This window comes from Lactuca sativa, chromosome 5, assembly GCF_002870075.4.
Source record: "Lactuca sativa cultivar Salinas chromosome 5, Lsat_Salinas_v11, whole genome shotgun sequence".
NCBI lineage: Eukaryota > Viridiplantae > Streptophyta > Magnoliopsida > Asterales > Asteraceae > Lactuca > Lactuca sativa.
Window position 1 is genome coordinate 44,992,190 of NC_056627.2, and position 27,599 is coordinate 45,019,788.

General features: G+C 38.6%; 1 protein-coding gene across 1 annotated transcript; it reads left to right on the forward strand.

Annotated features, from left to right (window-relative positions):
- Positions 1-20,773: 20,773 nt before the first annotated feature.
- On the forward strand, positions 20,774-22,823 carry LOC111891539 (myb-related protein 306). Its single transcript, XM_023887587.2, has 3 exons — positions 20,774-21,235; positions 21,421-21,550; positions 21,660-22,823. The coding sequence occupies exons 1-3, from the start codon at positions 21,103-21,105 to the stop codon at positions 22,447-22,449; spliced, it is 1,053 nt and encodes a 350-aa protein (XP_023743355.1). The 5' UTR covers positions 20,774-21,102; the 3' UTR covers positions 22,450-22,823.
- Positions 22,824-27,599: the final 4,776 nt, after the last annotated feature.

Consider the following 27,599-nt stretch of genomic DNA (forward strand, 5'->3'; position numbering starts at 1 on the left):
GTCAACTGTGCAGACTCGATGTCTGCAATCCACCGCCTGGCAGCTATGGGGTCCTTCGCCCCATGGAAATCTGTCGCACCACTGCGCCTGAAGTCCATAAAGGACAGTGTGTGAGATCCTGACTGGCCAGATGCCATGTCACTCCTGAACGCCCTGAGGTGGTCCTCCATCAACTCAACTATCCCTTCCTTGATCGACCCAAAAATGATGGGGGTCAACTCAAGGATGCCTCTGGTGATCTCTGACGCGATGAACTCGCGTAGCCTCTCATCTGCTGGCTCGGAACCTGATCTGGAACCCGATCCCTCTCCAGAACTGCCAACTTTTGGCCTCTGACGTAGTACCACCATTCTGCAATACATACATGCAACTATTAGTGATACCGATATCTTTAAAGGGATCACATCTATTACAAGTTCCCCGGTCTTGTCTTAGCCTTCCTCAAGTCGGGTACGGATCCTCTGCTTTCAGTAGTACGGGCCCATACTACCTTCCACATCTATCCTTACCTTCCTCAAGGACTTCCTTGACTCCACCAGATACCTTTTACCACTGTTGATCTCTGCTACTCTTATCCTAGGCTTACCCTAGGAAACCTCTGACTCCACCCAAACCGGCTCTCAGCTGCTGAAGGTCTCTTTGTAATGCCAATTAGCCATTACCTGAATATTATCACGTCTAACGAGGCTCGGATAATCCATCGAGTAAGGGACTCATCCCCACAACGGTTAGGACTCAAACAAGAGCTACACCATAGGGTCAAATCCAACACTCTGAGATTATTCAACCCTGATCAGATGTGACTTTAACGTATTCACCTAACAGCTAACTCCCATCACTCAAGACCCACAAAGCACAAAGCAAACAACATTGGGACAAAAGGAAACAATCTCAAGCAACTCTATCCTCATAACAAGAATTGCACTAGCATACAATGCTAAGCTCATACTATCAGGCATAACCTAAACAGGCTATCCTACTGCTGTGTACTCAAATCTAGCATGCAACTCTCATAAGGTGAAGCATATAAAGCAGGCACATAAGGCATCACTCCCAGATCCTTAGTCCTATTCTAGCATGTTGTTCCACTAAAATTGATAACGTAACATAAACTTGTATGGGTACTTTGGGGAGTACTTACTTGAGCTCGGCCGGTTGCGCACATCACACACTTGTTCCTTCTGAAACAAAATCTCTTCTATTTTATTCTTTAGAAAACTATTTTCTTATAAAATCTTTTAATCCCTCGGTTTGAGTCCAGACACCCCCGAAGGCGTGTCCGAATCCCTCAAACGAGGGCTCTGATACCAACTTGTAACGAACCAAATTTCACGTCCAAAAATTTCATTTAAATTAAGTAGTTTGTAAAACATTTGTAGTAAAATGTCATACGATCATATCATTTCAATAAACATATCTCGTGTCTAAATAGCCAATAAATGAAAATAGTAATAATGTCAGAGTACAATCCCATAATATCTCATAATGTGGAAAACCAAAGTGTGTGTGTGTATGATGTGCCGCTACCGCGCCGGCTCTTTCCCCTTCGCTAAAGAGGTACCTGAAAACTGTAAGGACGAAGCATAGTGAGTTCCCCCATCGTACCGCATACCATACAATCATATCACATACATACTGTCAAGGATTTATGGGGTGCCCGACCTACCCGGTACGGCCATTCTGGGGTGCCGACCTACCCGTACAGCCATTCTGGGGTGCCGACCTACCCATGCGGCCATTTTGGGGTGTCGTCCTTTCCGTGTCAAGCCTTTCTGGGGCGTTGACCTACCCGTGTCGAGCCATTCTGGGGTTCTGACTACCCATCGGTCCTAACAACCGAACCTCGGGGACTGGTCCTCTCTTACTACCTCTATCGCATATAACATACAAGCCAGCATGCAAACATATCATCACATACTGTTAGACGTATCTGGGGTGTCTGACTACCCTTTGGTCCTAACAACCGAACTCTACTACTATCACATACAACATATCATGCTAGCATATAACATATCAGGTAGTAGCAAACCTATCACAAAGACAATCATCTAACATACGAACCCTACTGGTGGGCCGACATTGGGGTCGTAGACCCACCCCTACTGGAAGGTAACTCACCTCGTAGTAGCTACCGAACTGCGTAGGAATCCTCTGACTGATGCCACTGCTGCTCCGGAAATCCTCCGGCTATAATTCCCACAAAACACTTAGTCAAAAATTGATATCTACCCTTAGGGTAAAATGACCATTTTATCGCTTGACCAAGTGAAAGTCAGAGTCAACTTCCAGTTGACCTGACTCGTCGAGTTGGCTCGCCAACTCGCCAAGTCCCTATCCTTCCATCATACCTTATACCCGTCTCCACTCATTGAGTGAGTCGATGACTCGACGAGTTTTCCTTCAAAAAGAACACCGACTGAATCCACATCCGACTCGTTGAGTTGTATGAACAACTCGTCGAGTTCATCATCAACCGATACTCATCTCCTGCCCTGACTCGCCGAATTGTATGAACAACTCGTCGAGTTATTCTTCATCCTATGAACACGTTCTGTCCTTGACTCGCCGAGTTGTATGAACAACTCGCCAAGTACCACGAAGATTGTCTTGCACTTGCCGAGTCTGTTCATGCACTCGCCGAGTACCAAGAATTCCTAGAACACATTGCTTAGTCCAGAACGTTGGGTCACTCCTCGGGACTCCAAAAAACCCTTCCACACTCAACTGGTCCTTATGACCCTCACTAATATGGGACCAAAACCCCTGGACTTGCCGAGTCCAGGAATGGACTCGCCGAGTCTATCACATTCCTTACTAAGAACTTTGATTTCTGATGTACAACACTTAACCAAATGATAGATCCAGGACCCTAATCTCGATCTACCACGTAAAGTTACAAACTTTACGTGCATGCATGGGACATAAGAGCTTAAAAGACTCTAAAATGGTTCTTTTGCCGCATGGGGCCTTCCTTGGTGCAAAAAGCAACCTAGATCTGACTTGTGGCTCATAAAATGACATGATACAGAAGCCCAAACCCCCAACCATGTTTGCAAACATGGTTGGCCACCAAACATGGCTTATAAAAGCCCTAAATCACCCCAAAGAAGGATGTAAAAAATGAATGAGCAAGTTTCAGACTTTATACCTTCCAAAGACTGCAAATGATGAACCAAACTCGAATCCTTCAGTCCCCTTTTGATCCTTCTATGCTCTTCCTTCTTCCTTGAGATCAAAACTCACAAGAATCACTAAAAAAGCCTTAGATCTTCACAAAAACGACTAGGGTTTGCTATGAGGAGTGTTTGGGAGCATAAGGGGGGGAGGAGGTTGCATAAGGTCGTTTAAATAGGATGCAAACCCCTGGATTAGGGTTTTTGTCCAAACAGTGGCTACTCGCTGAGTCCGCAGCTTAAACCCCGCGCCTCATCCCGCTTCTACTCGGCAAGTCAGTCCTTCGACTCGCCGAGTCCAAGGCTAAAATGTAAAAATAAATGGAGATTTAATAACATAATCCATAACGAGAACCAGATGATACAAGTATAAGGGTTTATTTTTAGCTTTTAAAAATCTAGGGGTTGGAACTAAAGTTTATTAAGATTACTTTACATGTTCCAAAACTTGAGGGCAAGTTTTGTAACTTTACAAAACCTTTCATTTCATAACTTATGAGTTAGTAAAATGAAGAATCTTCATTTTTGTAACTTATGTGTTCTTTTAATGGTTTTAATACATAGTCACTTTTGGTTATCTATAACTTGAGGACAAGTTATAGACCTTATTAAAACACGTAAAGATCATGAATTAAGCATTAAACAAGTAATTCCCATGATCGATCAAGAACTCATAAGAATATGAATATTCATATAAAATTTTCAAGAACATATGAACACATATAATCATGTAATTTTGATATTAGATAATTTAAATGGATTAGAACAACCATTACACCATCAAAAAAAAGTTTTACAACACTATAACAGTTTAGGGTAATGTTTCTAGTCCATTTCCAGTAGCAAAAATTGAAATTCTGCATTTTGCCTGGCTAACTCGTCGAGTGCAAGAACTGACTCGCCGAATTGGTTGGAGAATCACTTGGACTCGTCGAGTCACCCCATGGACTCAGCGAGTCCCCTATGCAGAAAGCTAAAAAATCGATTTTTACACCATTTTGCATCAAGTATTAAGAAACAAGCCTAGGATCTGATACCACTGATGGATTATGAGCACTCTAACACCCCTAAGTGTACATGAAACCCTAGAAAACCTTGGATCTATGTTTGTCTAAAATACATGCAAAATTTGATTTCCAATGTTCATAATCCTATCTAGCATACTTGGGGAACTTTTAACATAAAAGATGGCTAGAATTACATACCTTCTAGTTCATTTGATTCCTTGAAAACCTTGAGAGCCTAGCACCCCAAGTGTGATGCCTCAAATGTTTCACACAACACCAAGTGCTTTGGAATAACTTTGAGAGAATGTAGAATACTTTAAAATTGGCTAGCCCTCTTCTTTTCTTAGTGTTGCCGATTTTAGATGATATCATGTTCTTTATATAGTGTGTTACAATAAGGGTTACACCATGTAAACCCTAATTGTCATGACCTTTCATTTCCATGACCCATGGGTTATATAACCACCATGGAGCGTACATGGAGCATCCTATGGGTTTTAGGCCAACTTGATAATTCATGGAGCCTTTAGCCCACTATACATGTTATGGATGATTTACATAATCAACCTATATATTTAGTTAGTCATCTTCTGATCACTAAATTAATTCTAAATTAATTATTGATCAATACTAATTAAATAATATTATTAATATATTAGAACTTATAATATATTAATAAACCATAAGTTTTATTTCTCTCATTTTAGTTTATCCAAATGCATGATGCCATGCAACCTAAATGGACTATGCCGGGTCGTGTCAGCTACATACCAAATATAGTTATGGACTTAGACACCTTGTCCAATAGAAGAGAAGAAGAAGGAGCTTAGGATATCAGAAGGAACAAGGAGATCCAGTGGTTTTGCTTCATTTCGTGTTTATTGGAGGTAAAAGGTCTAGACCTTCCTTCTCCTTTGATTAGATACTCTTTTTGGAGTAACTTAGGGTTTTTGGAAGCAATTTTGAAGCCATCCTTGGATGCAACCACGATTTTGGGAAAAGGAGTTCAGATCTGGAACCATTGATGATTCCCATGGCATAAAGGTGCCAAGTTTATGGCTGTGGGAGACCCATGCATCCTATAAACCCCTTTTTATGGATTTTTTAGCCAAAAGACCCATGCATGGACATCAAGTTTGTATTTTACGTGTTAAATGGCCCCTAGGAGGCCAGATCTATAGTTTTGATGCGTTAAGACACATTATAATCGACTGTATAGTTTTGGACGAAGAAGGACTCAGCGAGTCACTTGGATGACTCGGCGAGTCTGGTCGCTTTTCCCCGCAAGACGTCTTCGGGAAACGGTTTTGGTTGAGTGGTAGGAACACTTAGCTTGCTAGGGGTTTGTTTTGGACATGGAAATCATAGCACTCGGCGAGTATATGAATAGACTCAGCAAGTCCAAGGCAATATCCCAACCTCATGAAGACGGACACAACGAGTTTATGGAGAAATCGGCAAGTCAGAGGCTAGACTCATTCATTCGGATGAAGATAAACTCGGCGAGTTCAAGAACGACCTCGGTGAGTCGGTTGAAGATAGGCAAAAGGTTTTGTTGAAGATGAACTCGTCGAGCTCTTGCTAGACTCGACGAGTAAGGACTTGATTATGGCAGTAAGTGGACAAGGGGACTCGGCGAGTTGGTGGACCAACTCGGCGAGTCGAGTCAATCAGAACTTGACTTTGACCAGGGTTTGACCTTGACTTTGACTTGGATTTTGGTTGACCCTTCTGAGGGTTATGAGTATGTAATAGTAATCAAGAAAGTTCATTGTGTAGGGATTGAGGAGTAGAGACGAGTTGATTTGAGTCGAGGACTATGCAAATACTACACGACATCGAGGTGGATTACATTCTAGTAGAAGTGGGTCTAAACCACCAAGGCCAGACCACTAGTAGTTGATTATAGTTGAGATGATTGTCTTTGTGATAATTGGCTGGTTTACTACTACCTGATATGTTTTTGTGCTAGCATGATTATGTTGTATGTGATAGTGGTAGTAGGAGGGGTCTAGTCCCTAAGTTCGGTTGTTAGGACCGAAGGGTAGGTCGGGCACCCCAGATATGCCTGACGGTATATTTATGTTATGATATATGTGGTAGTAGTGTTAAGGGGTGAAATATTTACGAGTCACCTCCTTGTGGCCAAGCAACGGCTACGCCTGTGGTGGCTGTAGCAGCAACAGCCTCAGTAACAACAGCATAACGCTCATCGAATGTCTCAATTAGTGTGGCCTTAATAGACCCAAACATCTCCGGTATCGCCTCTCGAATAGCTGCAACCACTTCCTCATGAATGATCCTGCATATCTCCTCGTCATTGGCACTACCTCCCTTGGGGTTGTAGCGTGTACCCACCATGATATGTCTGAAACACGACATAAAATCATCAGAGACTCGATCGAGCATACTTACACTCGCTTTCATGTCCCTACATGCTCCTTAGTACCATAAGGATTCTTACTTGGGCTGCATACATATCCGGTGTTTTCAGTTGTAGTCCTCCTAGGATCCCAATTCACACGTACTCTATCTCTCATGAATAACAGACTACTCTCTCACTAGACCCCTCATATGCTCATCTAGGTACCTCTCCTAGATTATCCCTCAACTCAAAACTCTTTCTAAGTAATTCCTGTTAGTTACTCCTACAAAGCACATACTCTAGGGAAACAACAGATAACAACAACTTCTAGGCTAAGGCATCAGAAATCAAGCAACTCTAGCCCTAAATATGAAATACCTAGCCAATCCTCTAGCATGCATCCCTAACATCTCATAAATATCTCATAACACAAATAAGTAAGGGTATTTTGGGAAATCACCGTTCGGGCTCTAGCTGATTGTACACATTGCTCCAACTCATTTTTCTCTTAAAACTCTTACTAAAAAATCATTTCTTTTGAAATTTTTCCTCAAATCCTCAGTTTGAGTCCAGACACACCCAAAGGTATATCTGAATCCCTCAAACCAAGGCTCTGATACCAACCTATAACACCGTAAATTTTCAAACAATGTTTCATTTTTAAAAAACACATAATTCTCATAAACATCGTTCACAAATCCCAAAATGATAATGTATCAAAAACATATGTTCAATACTTGTTTAAAAACAATACAGGATCCTCAAAACATAGCTCTGCCTTGTGTGAACAATCAAGTCGGTGCCTTCTCGTGATCCTAAGAAGTACCTGAAACACATAACACATAACATGGTAAGCATGAAACATAGTGGGTTCCCTAAAATACCACACAAATCTTATTAGCCTCTCATGACTATACTCGAATAAGACCCTCCACTCAATGTGTCTCAGTGGAACCCTCCGGTCCCACAACTCGGGTGGACCCTCCGGTCCTAACTCAGTAAGCTCCGAAAAATACACAACATAAATCACAAAGACATAATGTAGGATATCACGATACTCAATATAAGCACGTAAGACCCTCCGGTCACACAAAGATTACCACTCTAGGTAAGTATAGTGAGAAGACTCACCTCGTAATCAAGCAAATAAACCTCGTACACGAATCACCGATCTAGCCTCCGCCTAACACATATGATAATTATCTCTAATTAACACTCCATTCACAACTCTATATAAACCAAAGCCTATTATCTCTCTCTGTCTCTCTAACTCTAGGAATAGGTAAAAGACCATTCTACCCCTCCATGGTCTCCATACTCCTTGTCTTGACCAAACCCTAAAGTCAACTAAAGTCAACACTCGAGTCAACATTCCATGTTGACCCGACTCGTCAAGTGCATATATGTGACTCGTCGAGTCCCCTCGTTCCTTCAGAAAAGTCATGAAAAACCAACTTAACTCTCTGAGTTGTCTCATTAACTCGCCAAATTACTACTGTCTAGACTCGTCGGGGAAAACCCTAGCCGACTCGACGAGTCAGCTCATGGACTCGCCAATTCCCTCTAAACCCTTTTCTCATTCAGACGTTTCAAGGCATATTCACAACCCCAAACTCTAGATCTAGCGTCCCAAGGCTGATATACCATGTAAAGGTGCAAGCTTTACGTCCATTCATGGCACTTAGGGCATAAAATGCCAGAACAACTTCCATTTAGGTTCTTAATCATGAAAGCTCTTCTATTAGCTGGATAAAGTTGGGACCTTTGGACTCTAGGGACCTCACAAGGTTCAAATCTGAAACCTCAATCTCTTGGTAAGCTCAACACACTCAAAGCCTCAAGGAAAGATGGAATAAGCCCTAAAACTCCATAAAATGAGATCTAATAAACTAATGACCAAGGTAGAGACGCTTTACATTCAACAAAATCTCTAAATGAAATAACACCAGATCCACCAATCTCTTCTCGTTCCTTTCTTTGATACTCCACTCTTCTCTTCAAAAAGTGCACTAAGATGCCCAAAGATTAGCTCTCTCTCTCTCTCTCTGTGTGTGTGTGTATATATATATATATATATATATATATATATATATATATATATATATATATATCTTAGCTCAATATAGGCGATTACGGTTTCACACAGGGGAGTAAGGTGGCCGGTGAGGCGGAAATGAGGGCTTAAGGTCCTTTAAATAGGACCCAACCCCAGAGAATTAAGTTTTCCTCTCACAGCACCAACTCGCCAAGTTGGTCTCTCTGACTTGTCGAGTTGGTCATAAAATCCACGTGGTCAATCCGCGTCTACTCGACGATTTGGGGCATCCAACTTGTCGAGTTGCTCAAACAACTCATAAATAAATCTAAATATTATACCTGGGAGTCAGGATGTTACACAGAGCCCCAAACTGGCTCAACCCATCCATACCCACAATCACACAAACATTCCCCATCACGATAAGGATGAGATCTATTGGATATACGACACCTAAGATCTCCAATACACAACCATGGTAGACATTAGTAGTAGAGACTAGATGCTCATTACTTATCAAGACTCTCAAGGGCCTTCTCAAGGTTTCTCACGCAATACTAAAACTGCAACAAAATGATGAGCCCATAAACAATCTACTCGCAGCCGAGTTAAACAGCACAAGCGCCGGAACATAATTCATATGAAAATTATTTACACAATCAATAATATAAGAAACGTAAATAAATCAATGGAAATATAAAGAACATATAATAACCACGATGCCTGGAGTTGCATGGGCCTCCTCTGTTGTCAACTGAAATGCTCTCCATTGAGTCCTCGATGCCTTGGCCTTCCCTTGTTGACCATCAGTGATACCCAGGGTCACGGAGGCCAGAGTATGAACTGCCCTAGATGTAAGCTAATGACAATCTGCCTTCACATGGGCCATCTGGTTGTAGCTGAAACAAATCTGCAATCCCTTGGGGCAATCCCTAGCCAAATGCCCCTCCCTGCCACACAGGTAGCAAGCTGAATCGGATCAATAGGGTCCCTCGTGTGCTATGCCGCACTTCCCATAAGTGCATCCCTTCTGGCCTCCAGCACTCTGATCAGCGGGCTTGCGCCACTTAGTTGTGACAACCCGAAATTTCCATTCTGAACAAACCATTCCAAGCCAATAGAAGTAGAGCAGTTACAGTGAAAACTCAGATTTCGAGTATAAGTTTGGCAGTTTTCAGGATTTTACACCTAAGGAAATATTAGGAGAGTGGATGCACTAGGGTTTTGTGCAACACTATAATTCCAATACTCTAGGACATTAGAGTTCATTCCGAGAATAGAAATATTTTCTGCCAAAAATCTCAGGACTATAAATAGAATTCTGAACCAAATTGGTTCATTAGTTGAATTCCAATTTGAGAAAAGCCAAATTCTCTCTCACGGATCTTCGGGTTTTTATCCCAAATTGTGAGTAACTCTTTCTAGTAGTGTTAGAAAGCTTTAAATGTGTTCATAACATAGATTACATAGCTAAATCATCCGATTTAGGAGTTTACTCCCCAAGGTGTTCTTGGGCGGTAAACTCCCGAAACCAAGCCTAGATTGTCCCTCGTGATTAGTAACTACCTTGGACTTGTATAGGAGTGTGTTAGGGACAAGAAATCAACCAAGAACCACCCAAGTTAGGAGTTCACGGCCCAAGAATAGCTTAGGCCGCAAACTCCCTTGTAATTTGCTCAAATGGTGCTTTTAAGGCACCTAAGGCTTAGACTTTATTCTAGACATGTACCCTAAAGTGTTTAGAACCTATAAAACATAAGGAAGCTCAAGTGTTGAGGAGTTTACGGCCAAGAGTAGTTCTTGGGCCGTAAACACCTATAAAGGGGTCAAATGACACCCTAACTCCTTCCTTAAGCCAAGAGACCAATTTGGGCATGTACCTAAATGAGTTTTGGACTAGTTAAAACACTTAGAACACCAAGAGTGAGGGAGTTTACGGCCCAAAAGGTTCTAGGGCCGTAAACTCCATAAAATGGTGCCAAATGGTGCCATAAACTCTTCTAAAGCCAAGTACAAAAGCCTAGTTTAGTTCCTAGTTAATTTAGAGACTTGAAAACACCATAAAAACCCTCCCAAGGGAGTTTACGGTCGTAAACTCCAAGGGAATATGGTCTCTGGGCCGTAAACTCCAATGAATATGGTCATTAGACCTTAAACTCCCATTAGGGGCTTTACACTCTTTTGTTGCAACCGATTAGCCTCCTAGCACTTGACCAAAAGTGTTTTCCTCGCGCTTAAATGTTATACTTGTATAATTGGTGTTTTAATCACTAATTATTTATATACATATGTTTTCATATGTAATTAGGATCATTGTGTGTGTCTAAGTCTTCACTTGACACCAAGCACTTGCCCGATCCTTCCTTACGATAATAGTCCGTTCAATTCCAGTCACTTACTGCAGGTGAGTTCATACCCCTTAAATAATGTTTTAAACTATTTTTAAATGTTTTATGGGGGGATACAAGTAGAATTATGCTAGTTAATATATCAATCACATGCGATTAATAAGTAGAATTACGCTAGTTATTACATCAATCACATGTGATTAATATACAGCATTCAAAAGATTTGGCTACTCATTAGCCGCTTTACCAAACGGTTATCTTCAAATGATTTTTATAAACATTTTATATGTTTTAAACTACTTATTACACTGTACATCTTACTCTGTACATTACCTTTCAAACTTATTTACAACTGTGTTTCAAACAAATGTTTCCTTATACTTCAACTATTTTATCAAACTTATGCCTTCAAATTGTTTTATAGATTGACATCAAGTCGATCTTTTCTTAAAATAATATTTATGTTTCAAATGTTTTTACAAAACTTATTTATGCTTTTATATTATAAATTATGTGCCTCTATATGTATAGTTATATAAGAAATATTTAAAAGACTTAGGAAGGCTATCCACCCTATTTCCTTTTCGCGCTTGAGATGTGGTCTGGTGGGATATCGGGTACTCGTCCGAAGGTCGTTTAAATATTAGTTATATATCATGTGTACATATATAGTCATAAAAGGTCCTTCCAGTTCATCCCATGCCATTGGGTAGCAAGGGTATACATCCATGACCATACGTACTAGATACATTACTAGTAAACTACCATATGGGTAGTTCAGGAAGATACTAGAACAATTACTAGAACATGATATCATACAATGAGTCAGTTCATTCATGAGTGAATAATTTCTAGAACATTATAGTACATTACATATACAACTATACTAGGAAGAGAACATATACAACTATACTAGAATGATTACATTACTATACTTGCTAGGTAGAGAGCACGTACATTACAGCTAGAACAGTTCATTACATTACATATACAAGAATACGTTAATTATTGTGATTTAAATCGGAGCATGACTTAAATGTCATGACTCGAGTTGTAGCCAGAGTCTCTGGGAGGGAGAGCGTGAGTTTGCGTATAGATCTATACTGGATTGACAATCCTACACCTTGCTGCTAGCTACAGCCGGACCTGCAGGTCTGCGGGTGCCAAACGTCATTCCGTTATTACGACCATTCATTATTTCTTTGTTACTAGTCGATAGTATGGTGCAATTTATCACATAATGCCTTAATATAAATCCGATTTAAGGTAGTTAGTACGGCAGTAGTTCTTATAGCACTACACCATAGTAATATTTCTTTTTCCCATTACATTCACCTCGTGAACATTCACACGACGCACGGAAATGTAGAAACTATATTTTTGGATAATGATAGTTATACTTTGGAAAATACATACGCTTACAAGAGACACACATACAGAGCAGTTAGGTTTTGGTAGAAGACACCTTCATATACTAGTAGGAATCATAGGGATTCTAGGGTTTTTCAAACACTTACAGTTCATATACACTTTAAATACTTACAATACATAGACTTACAAATTCTTACATACAAATACTTACATACAAATTAAGACACTAAATACTTATGAACTCACCAGCTTCAAAGCTGATACTCGCTTTCAAAATTACTTGTATCCTCAGGTCATCATAGACAGGTGTCGATGCAAGGAGAAAGGAAGATGGAGCTTGTTCAAGACTTATCTTTCATTTTGATTTATGCTTTAGTGTTTATCAAAATTTGACAAAACACATTTGTATAATAATTATATTATTAATGCAATGGATGATGTTGTTGCGTGTTTACTACTTTACATTGTTGTTGATATTATACATGACGTCCTCCGCCACAGAACGTTTCCGCCGTTCTTGGTTTTGGGGTGTGACATTAGTCGTCGACTGCGACTGCACTATCATCCTATCTCCGCCTGGTCTCCCTCTACTCCCTAGCCGGAATCTCCAACTCAATCTATATCCTCTTGGCATTGGTCCGCAACTTAGCCAATGCCCGATACATGGTGTTCGCCACAAAATCCCAAATATGCCTCCTCAGAATACTAAAATACCGGCTCACATGGGCCTACTTCGTGAACACCTTCTCAAGGAAAAACAAAGCCCTATCAGGAAATATCCTGGTGATCTCAGTTACCATCTCTATCTTCTGCTTGAGAGACAGGAACTCTTGGGCCAACCAATCCCGATCGACCGTGGGTACAAACTCATCCCTGAACGTCTCAATAAACCTTTCCCAAGGTATCGCAGTATGTGTTGCAATAGAGGAGTCAGCTGTCACAAATTTCCACCAGTCCATCACTCCCAAGCAAAGTCTGTTCATTGTGAATCGAACCCTCAAATTCTCCGGACAGGAGCAGGTATAGGAACATCCCTCGAAATCATAGATCCATCTCATAGCAGCAATCAAATCTAGAGTACCATCAAACTTGGGTGGCTTTGTATTGGTGAACTCCTGATACGCCAACGAATCACCTCCTGCGGCCGCACAGTAGCAAGAGTTGCAGTGGCTACAGCTGCAGCAGCCTCAGTGACAGCGACATAACGGTTGTCAAAAGTCTTGATCAGCGTGGTCTTGACAGACCCAAACATCTTTGGAATAGCCTCTCTGATTGTTGTGGCTACTTCCGTGGCAACAATCCTGCGGATCACATCATCGCTAGCACTATGCCTCTCGGGGTCGTTGGAGCCTGAATCTTGGGTAATCACCATACTTAAACACATAAGAAAATTATCAAAAAAAAACACAGGCTAAAGCGCAAATACCGACACTCACATCCCCACAAGATCTTTAGTCCCTTGAGATTATTCCTCGAGCGGCATACGGATCCAGTGCTTCCAGTAGTACGGGCCCAGTACTTCCTTCCACACCAACCCATACTTGTCTTGAGTCGTGCCCTCCATATCCCAAGTTGAAAGGACTCTAACTCCTTAAATTAGATATGGACTCGCCCTGCTGGTTCCCTAAAACCACCACTAAGCATCTCGACTCTAACATTAGAATGCTCCTGACACTACTCCACGTTACAAGATCTCTACTGCCCTCGCCATTTGCTTCGCGTATGCCAATTGTACATAATACGAGACTCAATAGACATTCGAATAAATGATTCTTCCTCGAATCCACAACCAAACAAGGAACAGGAAGAAATGCCAAATCAAGCATTCTAAGGCTATAAAATCCTAACTATGTACAACTATGTAGCATACACAAAGAAAATAGTAAGGACGAATTCAATCCCACAAGGATGAAATCCTAGGCTAAGGAATCACAAATCATGCAACTTTACCACATTATTCCTACAAGATTCCATAACTTATCACTAACTAGCATGTAATTCTATCAGCTCGTAGTATAAATATATCTGCTCTACACTAATATAAATTGTGGTATTTTGAGAAACTACCGCTCGAGTGCTGGTTGATTGTACACACTGTTTCTCTGGGTTTTTTCTCATGTAAAAGTCTTCATTCCTTGCTAAGTTCTTAAAAATTTTCAGATCCTTAGTTTGAGTTTGGAATCACCCGGAGGTTCGTCCAAATACCTCAAACCAGGACATTGATACCAAATTATAACACCTCAAATTTTAGATCAAATTTTTCATTTTTAGTTTACCAGAATCAGAGTTTCACAACCAATTTATCAGTTACATAATTATAAAAAAACAACCAGTATCATAATTATCCGATTTCATAAACATGTCCCAGTAGTAAATCTCCCTGCGCCTGTGTACAATCCGACCTTCGCCTTCCCGCGGTCCTCTGAAGTACATACCACATATAAATCAAAAACTATAACCACTAAGTGTAGTGAGTTCCCCAATATATCACATACAACACAACATAAATAAACAACTATGGGTTATTGGCAATCCTGGGGACTATCAACAGTCCCAATAAACTAACAACATGCCTTGTGGGTTATCAGCAACCCTAGTTGGGTATTAGTAGCCTCAGTCACATATAAGTAGCCTAACATAACCATAACAGCTAGACCGAATTGGTCATTATAAATACAACTATTCTACCACATAGGTAAGAAAAAATGACAAGACTCACCTGATACTTACGACACGAAAACCTAGCACCCGAACTGCCGGATCTAGACTACGCCCAGTTAAAAAAAAATTAACCCTAATTAATAATTAAGGTCCAAAAACTCACTCATGATTCCAAATCCCACGGTTAAACCTTCTAAGGGTAAAAGGACCATTTTTCCCTTTTATGGTCCAAAACCGTAAATCTTCACCACGGGTCAAAGTCATCAAAGGTCAATAAAAGTCCACGCTCAGTGAGTACGTTGAGCGTACCACAACCTACACGGGTGAACAACTCGAACAACAAAATAAAGGGGCTCGGACCGGCTACGCAGGGCGTAGCCAGGAGTATGCCCATTGTACTCCATTTGTTCCTATTTCTACCAACTTGTGTTTTAAACCCTTAAGACAATTACCCTAAACATAGATCTGGCCATTCTAAGATGTCTAAAACCATAACCTTATCAACTTTTAGCCTTTTCATGGCTAGAAATTTCCCAAAGCAACATAAATAAACTACCAACACATTCTAATCTATTTTTCTCATGCATGAACCAAAGGGAGTGATGTAGCAACCATTCTTATGAATCTACAAGTCCCATAGTACATGCAAGGACAACTACAAACCCTTGGAGTGCCCCAAACTCATAAAGGTCTAATCTTTGGGGACAAACCTCTTAAATCTTCAAATATGGAAATCTAATGAAAGGCTTGTCAAGGTATAAACATTATCCCTTAAAATGATGCACAAGGAGGGAAGTTTGATGGATCTACAAGCTAGCTAACACCCACTCCTTCTTCTCTAGCTTCCTTCTTCAATTAAATGCACCAAAAATACCCAACAAACTTGCAAGATTCACACAAACACTCAAACATGGGATTGGGGTTTAGGGAAGGTTTGGAGGCTGATAAGGGTGACCAAAAGAGGACTTAATATTCTTTATATAGGGAGCTACACACGAAATTAGGGTTTTGGAGTCTGGGCTAGTATGCCCGACGTACCACACGTACGCCCAACGTACTAGCTGGCTACCCGCGATCTTTACAATGCAGGGTACACTACACCTACCCTTACGTACACCAAACGTACAACAAAAATAGTGAAACTTTTCTCTAAGGGACCAAAAGTGCCATTAATGATAAAGATACAAAGAATATTAAAACACCTAAAAATCGGGATGTTAAATCTTTTTTGAGTAATCTTTATAAATGGTCCCTATGGTTTTCAGGTATATAAACTTTATTCCCTATACTTTTTCAATCTCATAAAAGGTCCCGATAATTTCAATTTTTATCGTGTTTGGTCCCTAAAATGTTTACGAGATGTACAACGTCTATTTTGCCATGATTCATTTATTTTCAAGTTGTTATTATTAATAATTAAAAACTAGAAACTAGAAGTAAAGTTCTTTTTTGGTTGCCTTCGTAACTAGAAACTAATTAAATCACATTTGTAGAGATAGGAAATAATTTATTAGTTTATTATATGATTAATAAATTAATTGTAAATAGATTAAATTAATAAATAATTGATCAGAATTAATTTGTGATCAGTTAGAATTAATTAGAAGTGCAAGGACTGCTTGGTAATTGCTTAATAGTCAAGCAAAAGAGAGATTGTAGAAACCTCCATAGCTTGAACTGTTTTGGATGCCTTGGTGACATGCTATAATGCTCTATTTAATAAAAGGAAAGTGGATAATTATCAGGATTCAAAATAATATTATTTTATGTTTGAATTTAGGGTTTCTGGGTCTTCCTAGCAGCTATACAAAGGGGCATCGGGATTGTAATTTTCGGCCACTATTCTAATAGATACTCCAGTCGAAAGTTCACATCCTCTCTCCTTTCTTGTGTGCTAGTTTCTAGATTTAGGTGTGAGCCATTGGATACATCATCATTTTGGTGTTTGCTTTTAAAAGATATCTAGAAATTTCGACTATACTAGGGTTTATGTAGGGTTTGCATGTATCATTAATTGTTAAGTGTTATTTTTACACATTGAAAATGAGTTTTATAACTTATGAAACCCATCACTTCCAACACCACAACATCATCCCACCATAAGCACAACCTGTCGACGAAAAACCACCCACCCGAACACTGCCAACCAAAATGTTTAAAACCAAAATCAAATTCCTTTATAATATCTTATGATTTCATATAGAGTTTTAACAATGATGGAGCATCAAAAGAACCAACCATAATTTTATTATTTATTTCAGAACAAACTGCAAATTTGGTCCTTTGAGTTTGCAAAAATCTTTGGATGGGGCCCAAAAAGTTTTCAGCTTGCACAGAATGTCCGAAATCAAGGTTTTTCTATGTTTTGGGTCCTAAACTTAAGAAATTTTTGTAGTTTTGGTTAATGGAGCACTTGAATTGACTGTTTTGCCCTTTAAATTTCTTTTTTTTATTTTTTATATATTCATTTTATAAATATTAATGCAAAAAAGGAATTATATGTATATATATATATATATATATATATATATATATATATATATATACCTACCCCACCGGAGCCCTCCCCCTTCTCTCTCTTCTTCCCCCCTCTCCCCTTCGAAGTCCTCATTTCTCTCTCTCTCTCTCTCTCTCTCTCTCTCTCTCTCTCATTTCTACCCTGCTTACTGGAAAACACAGCAGTAATCGGAGTTGCTGCCTCCCTCAACACCACCTTACATCGTTACCACCCTGCCACCATTCCACCTCTGTCCCTTCCTGTTTCGATGACCAAGCCTCAACTCAAACACCTGTATATTCCCATTCAAACCAATCAAGAAGAAATCAAGAACACAAGAGAAAAAAACACAACAACAATCGGAGTTGTTGTTGCCTCCTACGACACCACCACAAACAAAAAAAGGAGATTGGAAGCAGATTCAAGTCCCATCAAGAAACAGCTTCAATTCTCCGAGATTAAGAATCACATAGGAGCTTGTGCAGGTGTCGACGTTGTCTCTTACCTCCTTTAACTTTAACTTCATCATATCTTTAGTCAAATTCCTAACAAGAAACTCATGAACTCCTTCTCGATGTCGATTACGTTTAATCCTTGTAATTCGATAGGCAAGAAATCTTTTTTACCCATCTTTAAAGAATATATGAATCCAATGAGGACATGGTCAGTGGAAACCCCGATTAGGAGTCAATTTCTTGAGGTTTTCTTGGCTAAGACTTGCCTGATTCTTTTGAAATCTTCTTTTCCTTGATCAACATAAAATGGGAAATTAAACCCATCCCGGATGGTATTCGAATCGGGTAGGTTATAGAGGAACAGAGGCGAAAACCTCATCATGGATTTCTGAAATCGAAAAACTATTGTTGGATGTAAGATTGCAATTTCAAACAACAATGGTTATTGAGAAATCCCAAAACATTGTGATTCAAGAGAATGGTTAGATTGAGGAAGACGAAGAGACGATTGAGAGTGAATTTGGATATTTAGGAAGTCTAAAAGAGTGGGATAAAGGATGAATGAGTTCATCTAGTCATGTGTGTGAAACGAGAGAGAGAGAGAGAGAGAGAGAGAGAGGTACCGGTAGGGGTGGAGTGGGCTCATCTTCTTTGTTTTTTTTTTATTTCATAAAGTATTAATATAAATAAGAAAAGAAAATACAAAACTGAAATTAAAAGGGTAAGACAAAACTGCAAATTTGGTCTTGTGATTTTCAAAACCTTTAGATGAGGTCCAAAAAGTTTCCAACTTGCATGGAAGGTCTAAAATCAAGGTTTTTCTAGGTTTTTGGTCCAAAAAAACTTAAACGGAAGATTATGCCCTTTTATTTTCTTTTTTGTATTTTTTATAATTATTCTAATGTTGTTTTAATTAAAAAATTATGAAAAAAGAAAAAAAGTATCCCCCACCCTCTCTCTTTCTCTTTCCCCCCCTCTCTCTCTCTCTCTCTTCGTCTTCTCAAATCTCATGGACTTCGTCTTTGATATCCCCAAATTGATGACCAAAAGCCAAGATCAAGCAATAGAAAGAAATTGAAACCCAAACACACAAACACACACATTCTAATGCAAAGCACCCACATCGATTGGAAACAATCTCATCAATAGGATTGAGTCCACATTGACTTGTAGGTTTGCTTAAGCAAAAATGGAGATTCACAGTGAGTCTCTTGTCTCTATCGGACGAAGCAAATAAGAGGAGGAAGGCAATCACCTTCAAATTAGATTGGTGGCTGGACAGAGAGGGTCGATGGAAGCAGCATTTGGGGGTGGCGATGGTTCACAACAGTGGCAACAACGAGGTGGTGGTCTGTGATGGGTGGCTAGCGATAGCAGCTCCGCTGCCTCGTTCCCTTTGCGTCTAGCAGCACACGACGGGGAAAACGAGGGAGGAGGGGAGAGTTCGGTGGTGGTCAAAAACTATGGTGGTAGGAGCGTAATGACGACCACAAGTAGTGGCGGTCGTGGTGGTAGAGTTTGCTTCGGCAGCCTCCTAGTGTTGTGTCCGTTCTGCTTGACGAGAATGACGAGAGGCGTATATGGGAAGGTGATAGGGGATCAGAGTATGGAAGGTACAGAGGAGGGGGTGTTTGGGTTGTTGTTGTCATGGTGGTCATAAAAACGGCTCCACCTCTGGTGGACTTTCTTGGCCGTGAATGAAGAAGGAGGAGGGGTAGTATTTGTATGGTAAGACGCAAACCAGAGGGGGAAGAGAGAGAGAGAGAGAGAGAGAGAGAGAGAGAGAGAGAGAGAGAGAGAGAGATTTTAGTTTTTTTTAATTATTTAAATACCAAAATAAATAAAGAAAATAAAAAAAAATTAAAAAAAGGGTAAAATCGTCTTTTCAAGTATATCAGGGATCAAAACCCAGAAAAACCTTGATTTTGGATCTGTGATGCAAGTTGGAAACTTTTTGGACCCCATCCAAAAGGTTTTTGAAAACCACTTGCAGTATTGTCAAATGGTAAATAGGTAATTTCAATTTTTTTGGACCAAAAATTTAGAAAAATTTGATTTTGGACATTCTTGCAAGCTGAAAACTTTTTGGACCTCTTCCAAAGATTTTTGCAAACCGCAATAACCAATTTTGCAGTTTTGTCTTTATTTCGTCTAATAATACTTCCAATATTAATTAATTTTATTAGGTTAATAATAAATAATTTTATTATTTATTTTATATAGATTTTTCTAATATTAGCAACAACCCCTCGACATAATCCTAATTTTCACAACACCGCCCCACCATTACAACATACCGAGCTCAACAACTTCTTTCAACACTGGCTTTTAGAGGGGAGGGAAAATCAATTTTTCAAAATTTTCTCCTGTTTTTCAGTCTCTTCTCCCTTGCCATGGCATGGCATACCAATGACATTACTTTCTCTATTTTCCTTTGTCATGGTAAATGAAGATAATGGTTATTTGAAGTTTAGGTGGAACTTAGGTATCCATAACAAACATGACAACTCCTTCTAAAATTATATATAAGTCCCATTTTCGTTATTAATTTCTGTTTACATGGGGTTTTTGGTTTTTAATGCATAAATACATAGAGTGTGAAATTAATGCACCAATAACTTGTAAATTATTTTTTTGCCACCTGGCCTCTCTCTCTCTCTCTCTCTCTCTCTCTCTCTCTCTCTCTCTCTCTCTCTCTCTCTCTCTCTCTCTCTCTCTCTCTCTCTCTCTCTCTCTCTCTCTCTCTCTCTCTCTCTCTCTCTCTCTCTCTCTCTCTCTCTCTCTCTCTCTCTCTCTCAAAGGCTGACTTTTTGCAAAGAAGAAGAGTTAATGTTGCTTGCCGTCTTCTTTTGACTTTTGTTGGTTTATGAGTTGTGTGTGTGAGAGAGAGAGTAAAGTCACTTCCTTTTTACCTCTTTTCAACCCCTATCTTTGGTCAGCGTTTGAAATCACCACCACCACCACCGTCTCTCTCTCTTTCTTCCGTCTATATATTGTTTGGAAAGGGATACCCCTAGGAAAAGACCTTTGTCTTGCCGTTTATCCTAGGTTGAAAGAAGAAGAAGCCATCTCATTTGTCAGCTACAAACACAAACTGAGTGTGCGAAAAATTAAAAAGTCATACAGAAAGAAGATCGTCATCAACACAAAGTTAAGCAGTTTATTCACAATCTAAAGAAGGAAGATTGCAATGGGAAGGCCACCTTGTTGTGACAAAGTAGGAGTGAAGAAAGGGCCATGGACTCCAGAAGAAGATATAATCCTTGTATCTTATATTCAAGAACATGGTCCTGGTAACTGGAGATCTGTTCCTACCAATACCGGTATGTTATACTTAAAATCTTTTGTTTTTTGTGTTTTTCTTTTAATAAAGATTCTTATTTAGAGGTGGGTTTGTTAGAGTCATTAAATTTGGCTATTTATTATATCCTGCAAACTTCTTTTTCAATGAAAATTTTCGACTTTTGGAATTCAGTTTTTTCTTATTTTGCATCTTCTTATTGTTCAGGTTTGCTAAGATGCAGTAAAAGTTGCAGACTTAGATGGACGAATTATCTCCGGCCAGGTATCAAACGCGGCAACTTCACCGATCAAGAGGAGAAGATGATCATCCATCTGCAAGCCCTTCTTGGTAACAGGTATGAGGAGTTTAGATCTGTAGAGAAAATTGATGATATCATGTTAATTAAGGATTACTTTTTTATTATAATTATGTGGTTGATGTGTGGTTTTGGTTAAATTTTGTAGATGGGCAGCAATAGCTTCTTATCTTCCACAAAGAACAGATAACGATATCAAGAATTACTGGAACACCCATCTGAAGAAGAAGCTTCACAAGATCCAAGGCGACTCATCTGACCTAGAAAACCATCATCGTTCAAATGGGTCAAACTCATCATCATTCTCACAAACTGCCATGCCTAAAGGTCAATGGGAGAGAAGGCTCCAAACTGATATCCACATGGCTAAACAAGCCCTCTGTGAAGCTTTATCTCTCGACAACAAATCCATCAATCTGCCTGAATTATCCTCGTCTACGGTTTCAAGAAATCCCTCATCAATCACTACAAACCCTAGTTCACAAATACACCAACAAGTGGCCATACCTCCTACACAGACAAATCAAGGTGCAACTACTTATGCTTCAAGTGCGGATAACATTGCACGATTGCTCCCAAACTGGATGAAGAAGCCCCAAAAATCTTCACAGACGAGCTCGGAAAGTATCAGCACCACTGATCAGACTCACAACTCTTTCGATGGGGTGCAGTTTACCAGTCCTCCGAGTGAAGGCTTTGATAACTCACTGCAATTTGGGCTCAACAACTACTCAAACTACAGCAATATTTCAGATGGTTCTCCATCGGTTTCGCCCGAAACAAGTTTATTCCAAGATGAAAGCAAACCAAACACCAAAAATGCTCAATTTCCTCCTCTTACTTTCCTAGAGAAATGGCTTCTTGATGATGCTACTGCTCAAGTACATGAAGATAACCTTATGAATCTTTGTTTAGAAGAAACTGATGCCTTGTTTTAACTCTTTTTTCCTCTTGATTTGTGGGAGGTGGTGTTAAATATGTACTTCCAACTGTTGACGTACGTTCTCCCAGGCCAGTAATTCAGTAGGTACTATACAAGTTTGAATCAAATCTAGGGTTTCTTGTCATTTAATTTAAAGTATTTTCAACCAGTGGAAGAAACTGGTTGAACATCCTTTAGGTTTGTGTTTCTTTCTCTTTTTTGTTTTCTAGAAAGTGAAAAAGAAGTGTAAATAGTAGTAAGCGGCAGGTTTATAAATTATAATCTACAAGTGTGTTCATGTTCTTAGAGAAAAATCTTTGTACTCATGTTTGTTAATTTGTATTAGGCATATATAAGACAATGATGAATGAGAATCAGGTTTTCGATGAATTTCTCTTGGTATTATATTTGTTCGTAATCTTGGTATGAATTAGCATATATTTGTTCGTTTTTTTCGAATAATAATTCGTATCATGCTTTTAAAATAATGGAGTAGGCTTAACTATTCGAATAATTAAAATGTTATTTAAGTATTTTTCCAAACTATGCAATCAAATATTAAATGCGGGTTGCTTTAAGACCGACAACGAATTGATCAATTGTGATTGCCTAGTATTTTTTTCATCCGTCCCAAAATTAACTTCTTTTTTCTGGATATTCAAACTAAAAATCTTTTTGGAAGTTGATATTATATTTTTGGTGCATTTAATTGGAAGCTTTAAAATTATTAGTTTTGTAAAATATTACTTCTTTGTAGACTTTGAATTTACAACGCGACAAATAATGTCGAAATTGATTTTTCTGAATGAAAATAGGCAGACTTCTTTTTTCTAAGAATTAAATGAATATGAACCAGAACCTAGCAAGCAGGCATGTTAAATATTAATAACAATAAATGTTCTAATAATGTGATGATGAAAGGCCAGTTGATCGATTAGAGTTGAATTGGTAAAAGAAAATTGGTTAAAGACAAATATAGTATAGCTCAAACGCCTAAGGTGCTTTGTTGAGCTTTTAGTTGTACAGTGTATCACATAGATTTTTAATATTTGCTTAGAAAATAGATTGTTTATAAACGAAAATTTTATCCTGTGTAGATGATGGCTGTATAAATTTAAGCATCCAAAGGTAATACGGACGTTTGGAAAAAATAATACCATCTCAACCTACTTTAGGATAGTCTAGTTATCATGCTACTTGACTAATTTTTGTTAGAGTTTTGAATGACAAGCACACAATTAGAAAGGCGATTCCAAAATAATGACCGTAATAAATCATACGGTTCGCACGGGATAATTATATATTATGGATAATTATATATTATGAGTCTTTGAATTCAACCATGAGCGGCAATTAAGTTTATGCATATCGGACTTCACAACTAAACAATCTTATCTTTTATTTGGAGGATGATCCGTAGTTAAATATCTTCCAAAATGTGTACCAACGGTAACCCCTCTTTGATTGAGTGTGTAACATTGGACAACATCTAAAGCATGCTATACCATATGAAAAAACACATGTCATGTTATTCTATTGTATTATAATACTAAAGGAGGAAATGGACGTGTTATAATACCCACTAATTTTCATATCATCATTTCTATTTTTTTCCATTTAAATTTTAATATTTATAAAAACAAAATAAATTTAATAAAACATATTATTTAAATAAAACCTAATTTTTTTAATTAAACATAACATTTAAAATTCAAAAAAAAAACCATTACAACAAATAACAAATAACATTTAAAAACAAAAAAGTTACATGTTTGCCATATATTAATCATCTTTGTTACCATTGTACATATAATCTGCTAAGTATTCTCGAAGTTGTCTATGTTTTTGTGTGTTTTGAATATTAACGACTTTATGTAATATATCATCGTCCCTTATTGAAATTGAACGTGTATTGGATCTGTAGCCTAATATTTAGTAATATTTCATCTTTATTTTCAATCACTGTGTTATGAATTATGATACATGTATACATAATATCTCGTAGAACGTCTAACTGATATTCTCATGTCGCATGTTAAACTATATGTCATTTCAAGTTTAGAACTCCAAAAGCATGTTCTACATCCTACATGCTCCTTGCTGCATTCTCTTAAAAAATTGTCTTTTGGTTCTACTGGGTGTCGAAATGTCTTCATGAATGTGGAATATGTCGGATATATTATATCTATAAGTGTTAACGTATCCTACTAGGAATACGTTAAAGATAACAAAACCGTTATATTTAGGACGAACTAGCTAACATTCACAAATCCATCCTACTGCCAGACCCGGGCTCTCGCCGTCGTGCTAGGACCCTCTCGTTTGGTGCCCTCGCGCCCAGGTCTAATTCTTGATGACAATCTCTAGTCTATAATAGGACAAAACATAGTTGGTTGCCTCTAAGAGCGACACGTGTTGCACCCAAGGCATTGTCCTCTGTTTATTATGCAGTAATAGTGGATGACCACTAGTGGTGCACGATCCTCCAATGGGAATCCTCCACATCATTTCATCCAAGACGGGAAAAAAAAGCATCGTTACGATCGTGTACAAGGAAGAACAAGTACAACAAGATCCTTTTTCTCTAGAAGAAGGGATTGTCTTCTCTCCATCAAAACACTAAATACCTTATGCTTAAATCAACACTAACAAGACCGTAGAAGCTTCTTCTTGGGACCCCCTCTCGGACGTTGACTAACATTATGTAACACTCAGTTCCCTGGTACGCAATTAAACCCTAATTTATTCGTTTGTACAAGGAGACTCGACGAGTTGGTAGCCCCAGACTCTTCAAGTAGAGACAGAAAGGGGGCACGAGTTTAAAAGTCTACTCGACGAGTTGGGTAGCCCCAACTCAAGGAGTAGGTCTGCCAAAAAGAATCCCTAATTTTAAGGGTTTGGCACCCTATTTAAAAGAACATAACGCCCACTGTGGCCTCCCTTATCACCTCTCATTGTCCAGAAAACCCTAACTCGCCATTTTGAGCTTTGTGTGTACGTGAGTGCCATTTTTGAGTGTTTTGTTGTGATTTAAGTTTGTAAGGAGAATGAGAAGCTTGAGGAGCTCAAGAGGAAGAGAGTGGATCCATAGGTTACATCTCATTTGCTACACTGTCGGACAAACAAGCTTCAACCTCGCTCATTAGTTCCCGAGATCTCTTCTTTTCATCTTTATGGAGTTTTTGGCCCAAGAAGCATAAACCTTGGGACATGGACGTCCCAAGAGATTTACCTTTAAGATCTAGAGTCTAGAAGGGGTTCCATGGCATAAAGGTGAATACTTTATGACCATGGATGCCTTATGCAAGCTTAAGGACTTTATCATGGCCTTTTTAGCCCAAAATGGCCATGTATAGATGTAAAGTCTGAGACGTTACGCGTTTATTGGGTGTTTATGACGTAGACCTTAGTTTCCACGTTTTGGTTTAGAGTGATAAGTGTTGGGTTTTGAGCATTCTAACACTCCTATGGTGTACATGCAACCCTATAAACCTTGGATCTATGTTTTCTCTATTATACATGCAAATATTAAATATTCCAAGGTTTCATCCTAACTAGCATATTATGTAGCACCTGTACTATAAAGTTCTAGTTAGATGACATACCTTTTGATGTAGCTCGATGTCTTAAAGCTTTAAGAGCTTAGCCCCAATAGTGTGGAAGCCTCAAGTGGAATCACAAATAACCAAAACACCTTGGAAGAACTTGAGAATATAGATACGTGGCTCACACTTATGAAATCAGTTATTGCCCTCTTTAGTGTATCCATAGTAGCCACTAGCATCCATTTCATGAACCATAGGACTCTTTATATAGTGTGGAGAATTAGGGTTAAACCCTAATACCCGTGACCTTTCATTTCCATAGGATCCATGGGTTAAAGCTCCATGGACTATCCATGAAAGCTTAGCCCAACCTAAATGAACTTGGCCCACTACACACACACACACACACACACATATATATATATATATATATATATATATATATATATATATATATATATATATCTAAGAGTCCATATTTAATTGGTTCCTTTAGATCACTTAATTAATTATAAATTAATTCTTGATCAATACTAATTAAATAATATGATTATATATTAATATATTAGAACTTATAATATATTAATATAAATCATAAGCATGATATTCTCAAATGATTATTCATATAAATTGTTTCGGTGAAGTGCAACCCAAATAGACCATACCAAGTCGAGTCAAGCACATACCAATTATAGTTACGGACTTAGACATTAATTCAATAGTCTCCCACTTGGCTAAGTCTAAAACTATTATTGAGTATCACTTCAAAACCTAACTGGAAATCGTAGCTCTTAAAGCCGCTGTCGAACTCTGAACTTGTCATTGAAGTCTGACCTTTGTCAATGACTTATCCATTAGATAAGGGATCATATATTCATCCATTCTAGATATCATATGGACTGAGACATGGATTATAAATCATTCTCTCTGTCCATTTGTTGTTTCTCGATTTCCGATTGATGACGACTGACTGATTGAACATATCAAATCAGTCCTGGCTTGGCGAAGCACTCACATGTGTCATCATTAAATCATCGAGGGGCCCACATATATCGCTTTTATCCCGAAGGTAAAAGGAATGGATAAAATTTGACTCATATGGCTTACTCTACTACTTGTTAAATCATACACAAAGGCACGTTTTATAACATCGAGTTACCAATGCATTTTCGTACAATCAATGTATAACTAACTCATAGTAACAACTCATATCTCTAGGTTTGAAGAATATAAGATATTATCGTCTCATTATCACTCATGATAAAATCCATGAAGTGATTCAAATGAGCGCGGGTTGAATCCAATACTCAGAAATTATGAGCACTCATGAGTGTTGTTGCACCACTTTGTCCAACATCTTATACCTCTACAAGTCCACCCATGACAGTCTTGATTCATATCTACTTCCAACATATGACCGACTGTGGATGGTTTGAATAACTTAGTCATTCAGGAAGAATGACCTAGTTTATTCTGGAAGTCAAAACATGCAAAATGAAACACAAGAATAATTGAATCTAATATGGTATCAAAACCTATGAATATAATTAAAATACTTTTTATTTATCACCATACTGATTACTCATTATTCATTGTTTCAGTTTAATCAACTTTATACTTG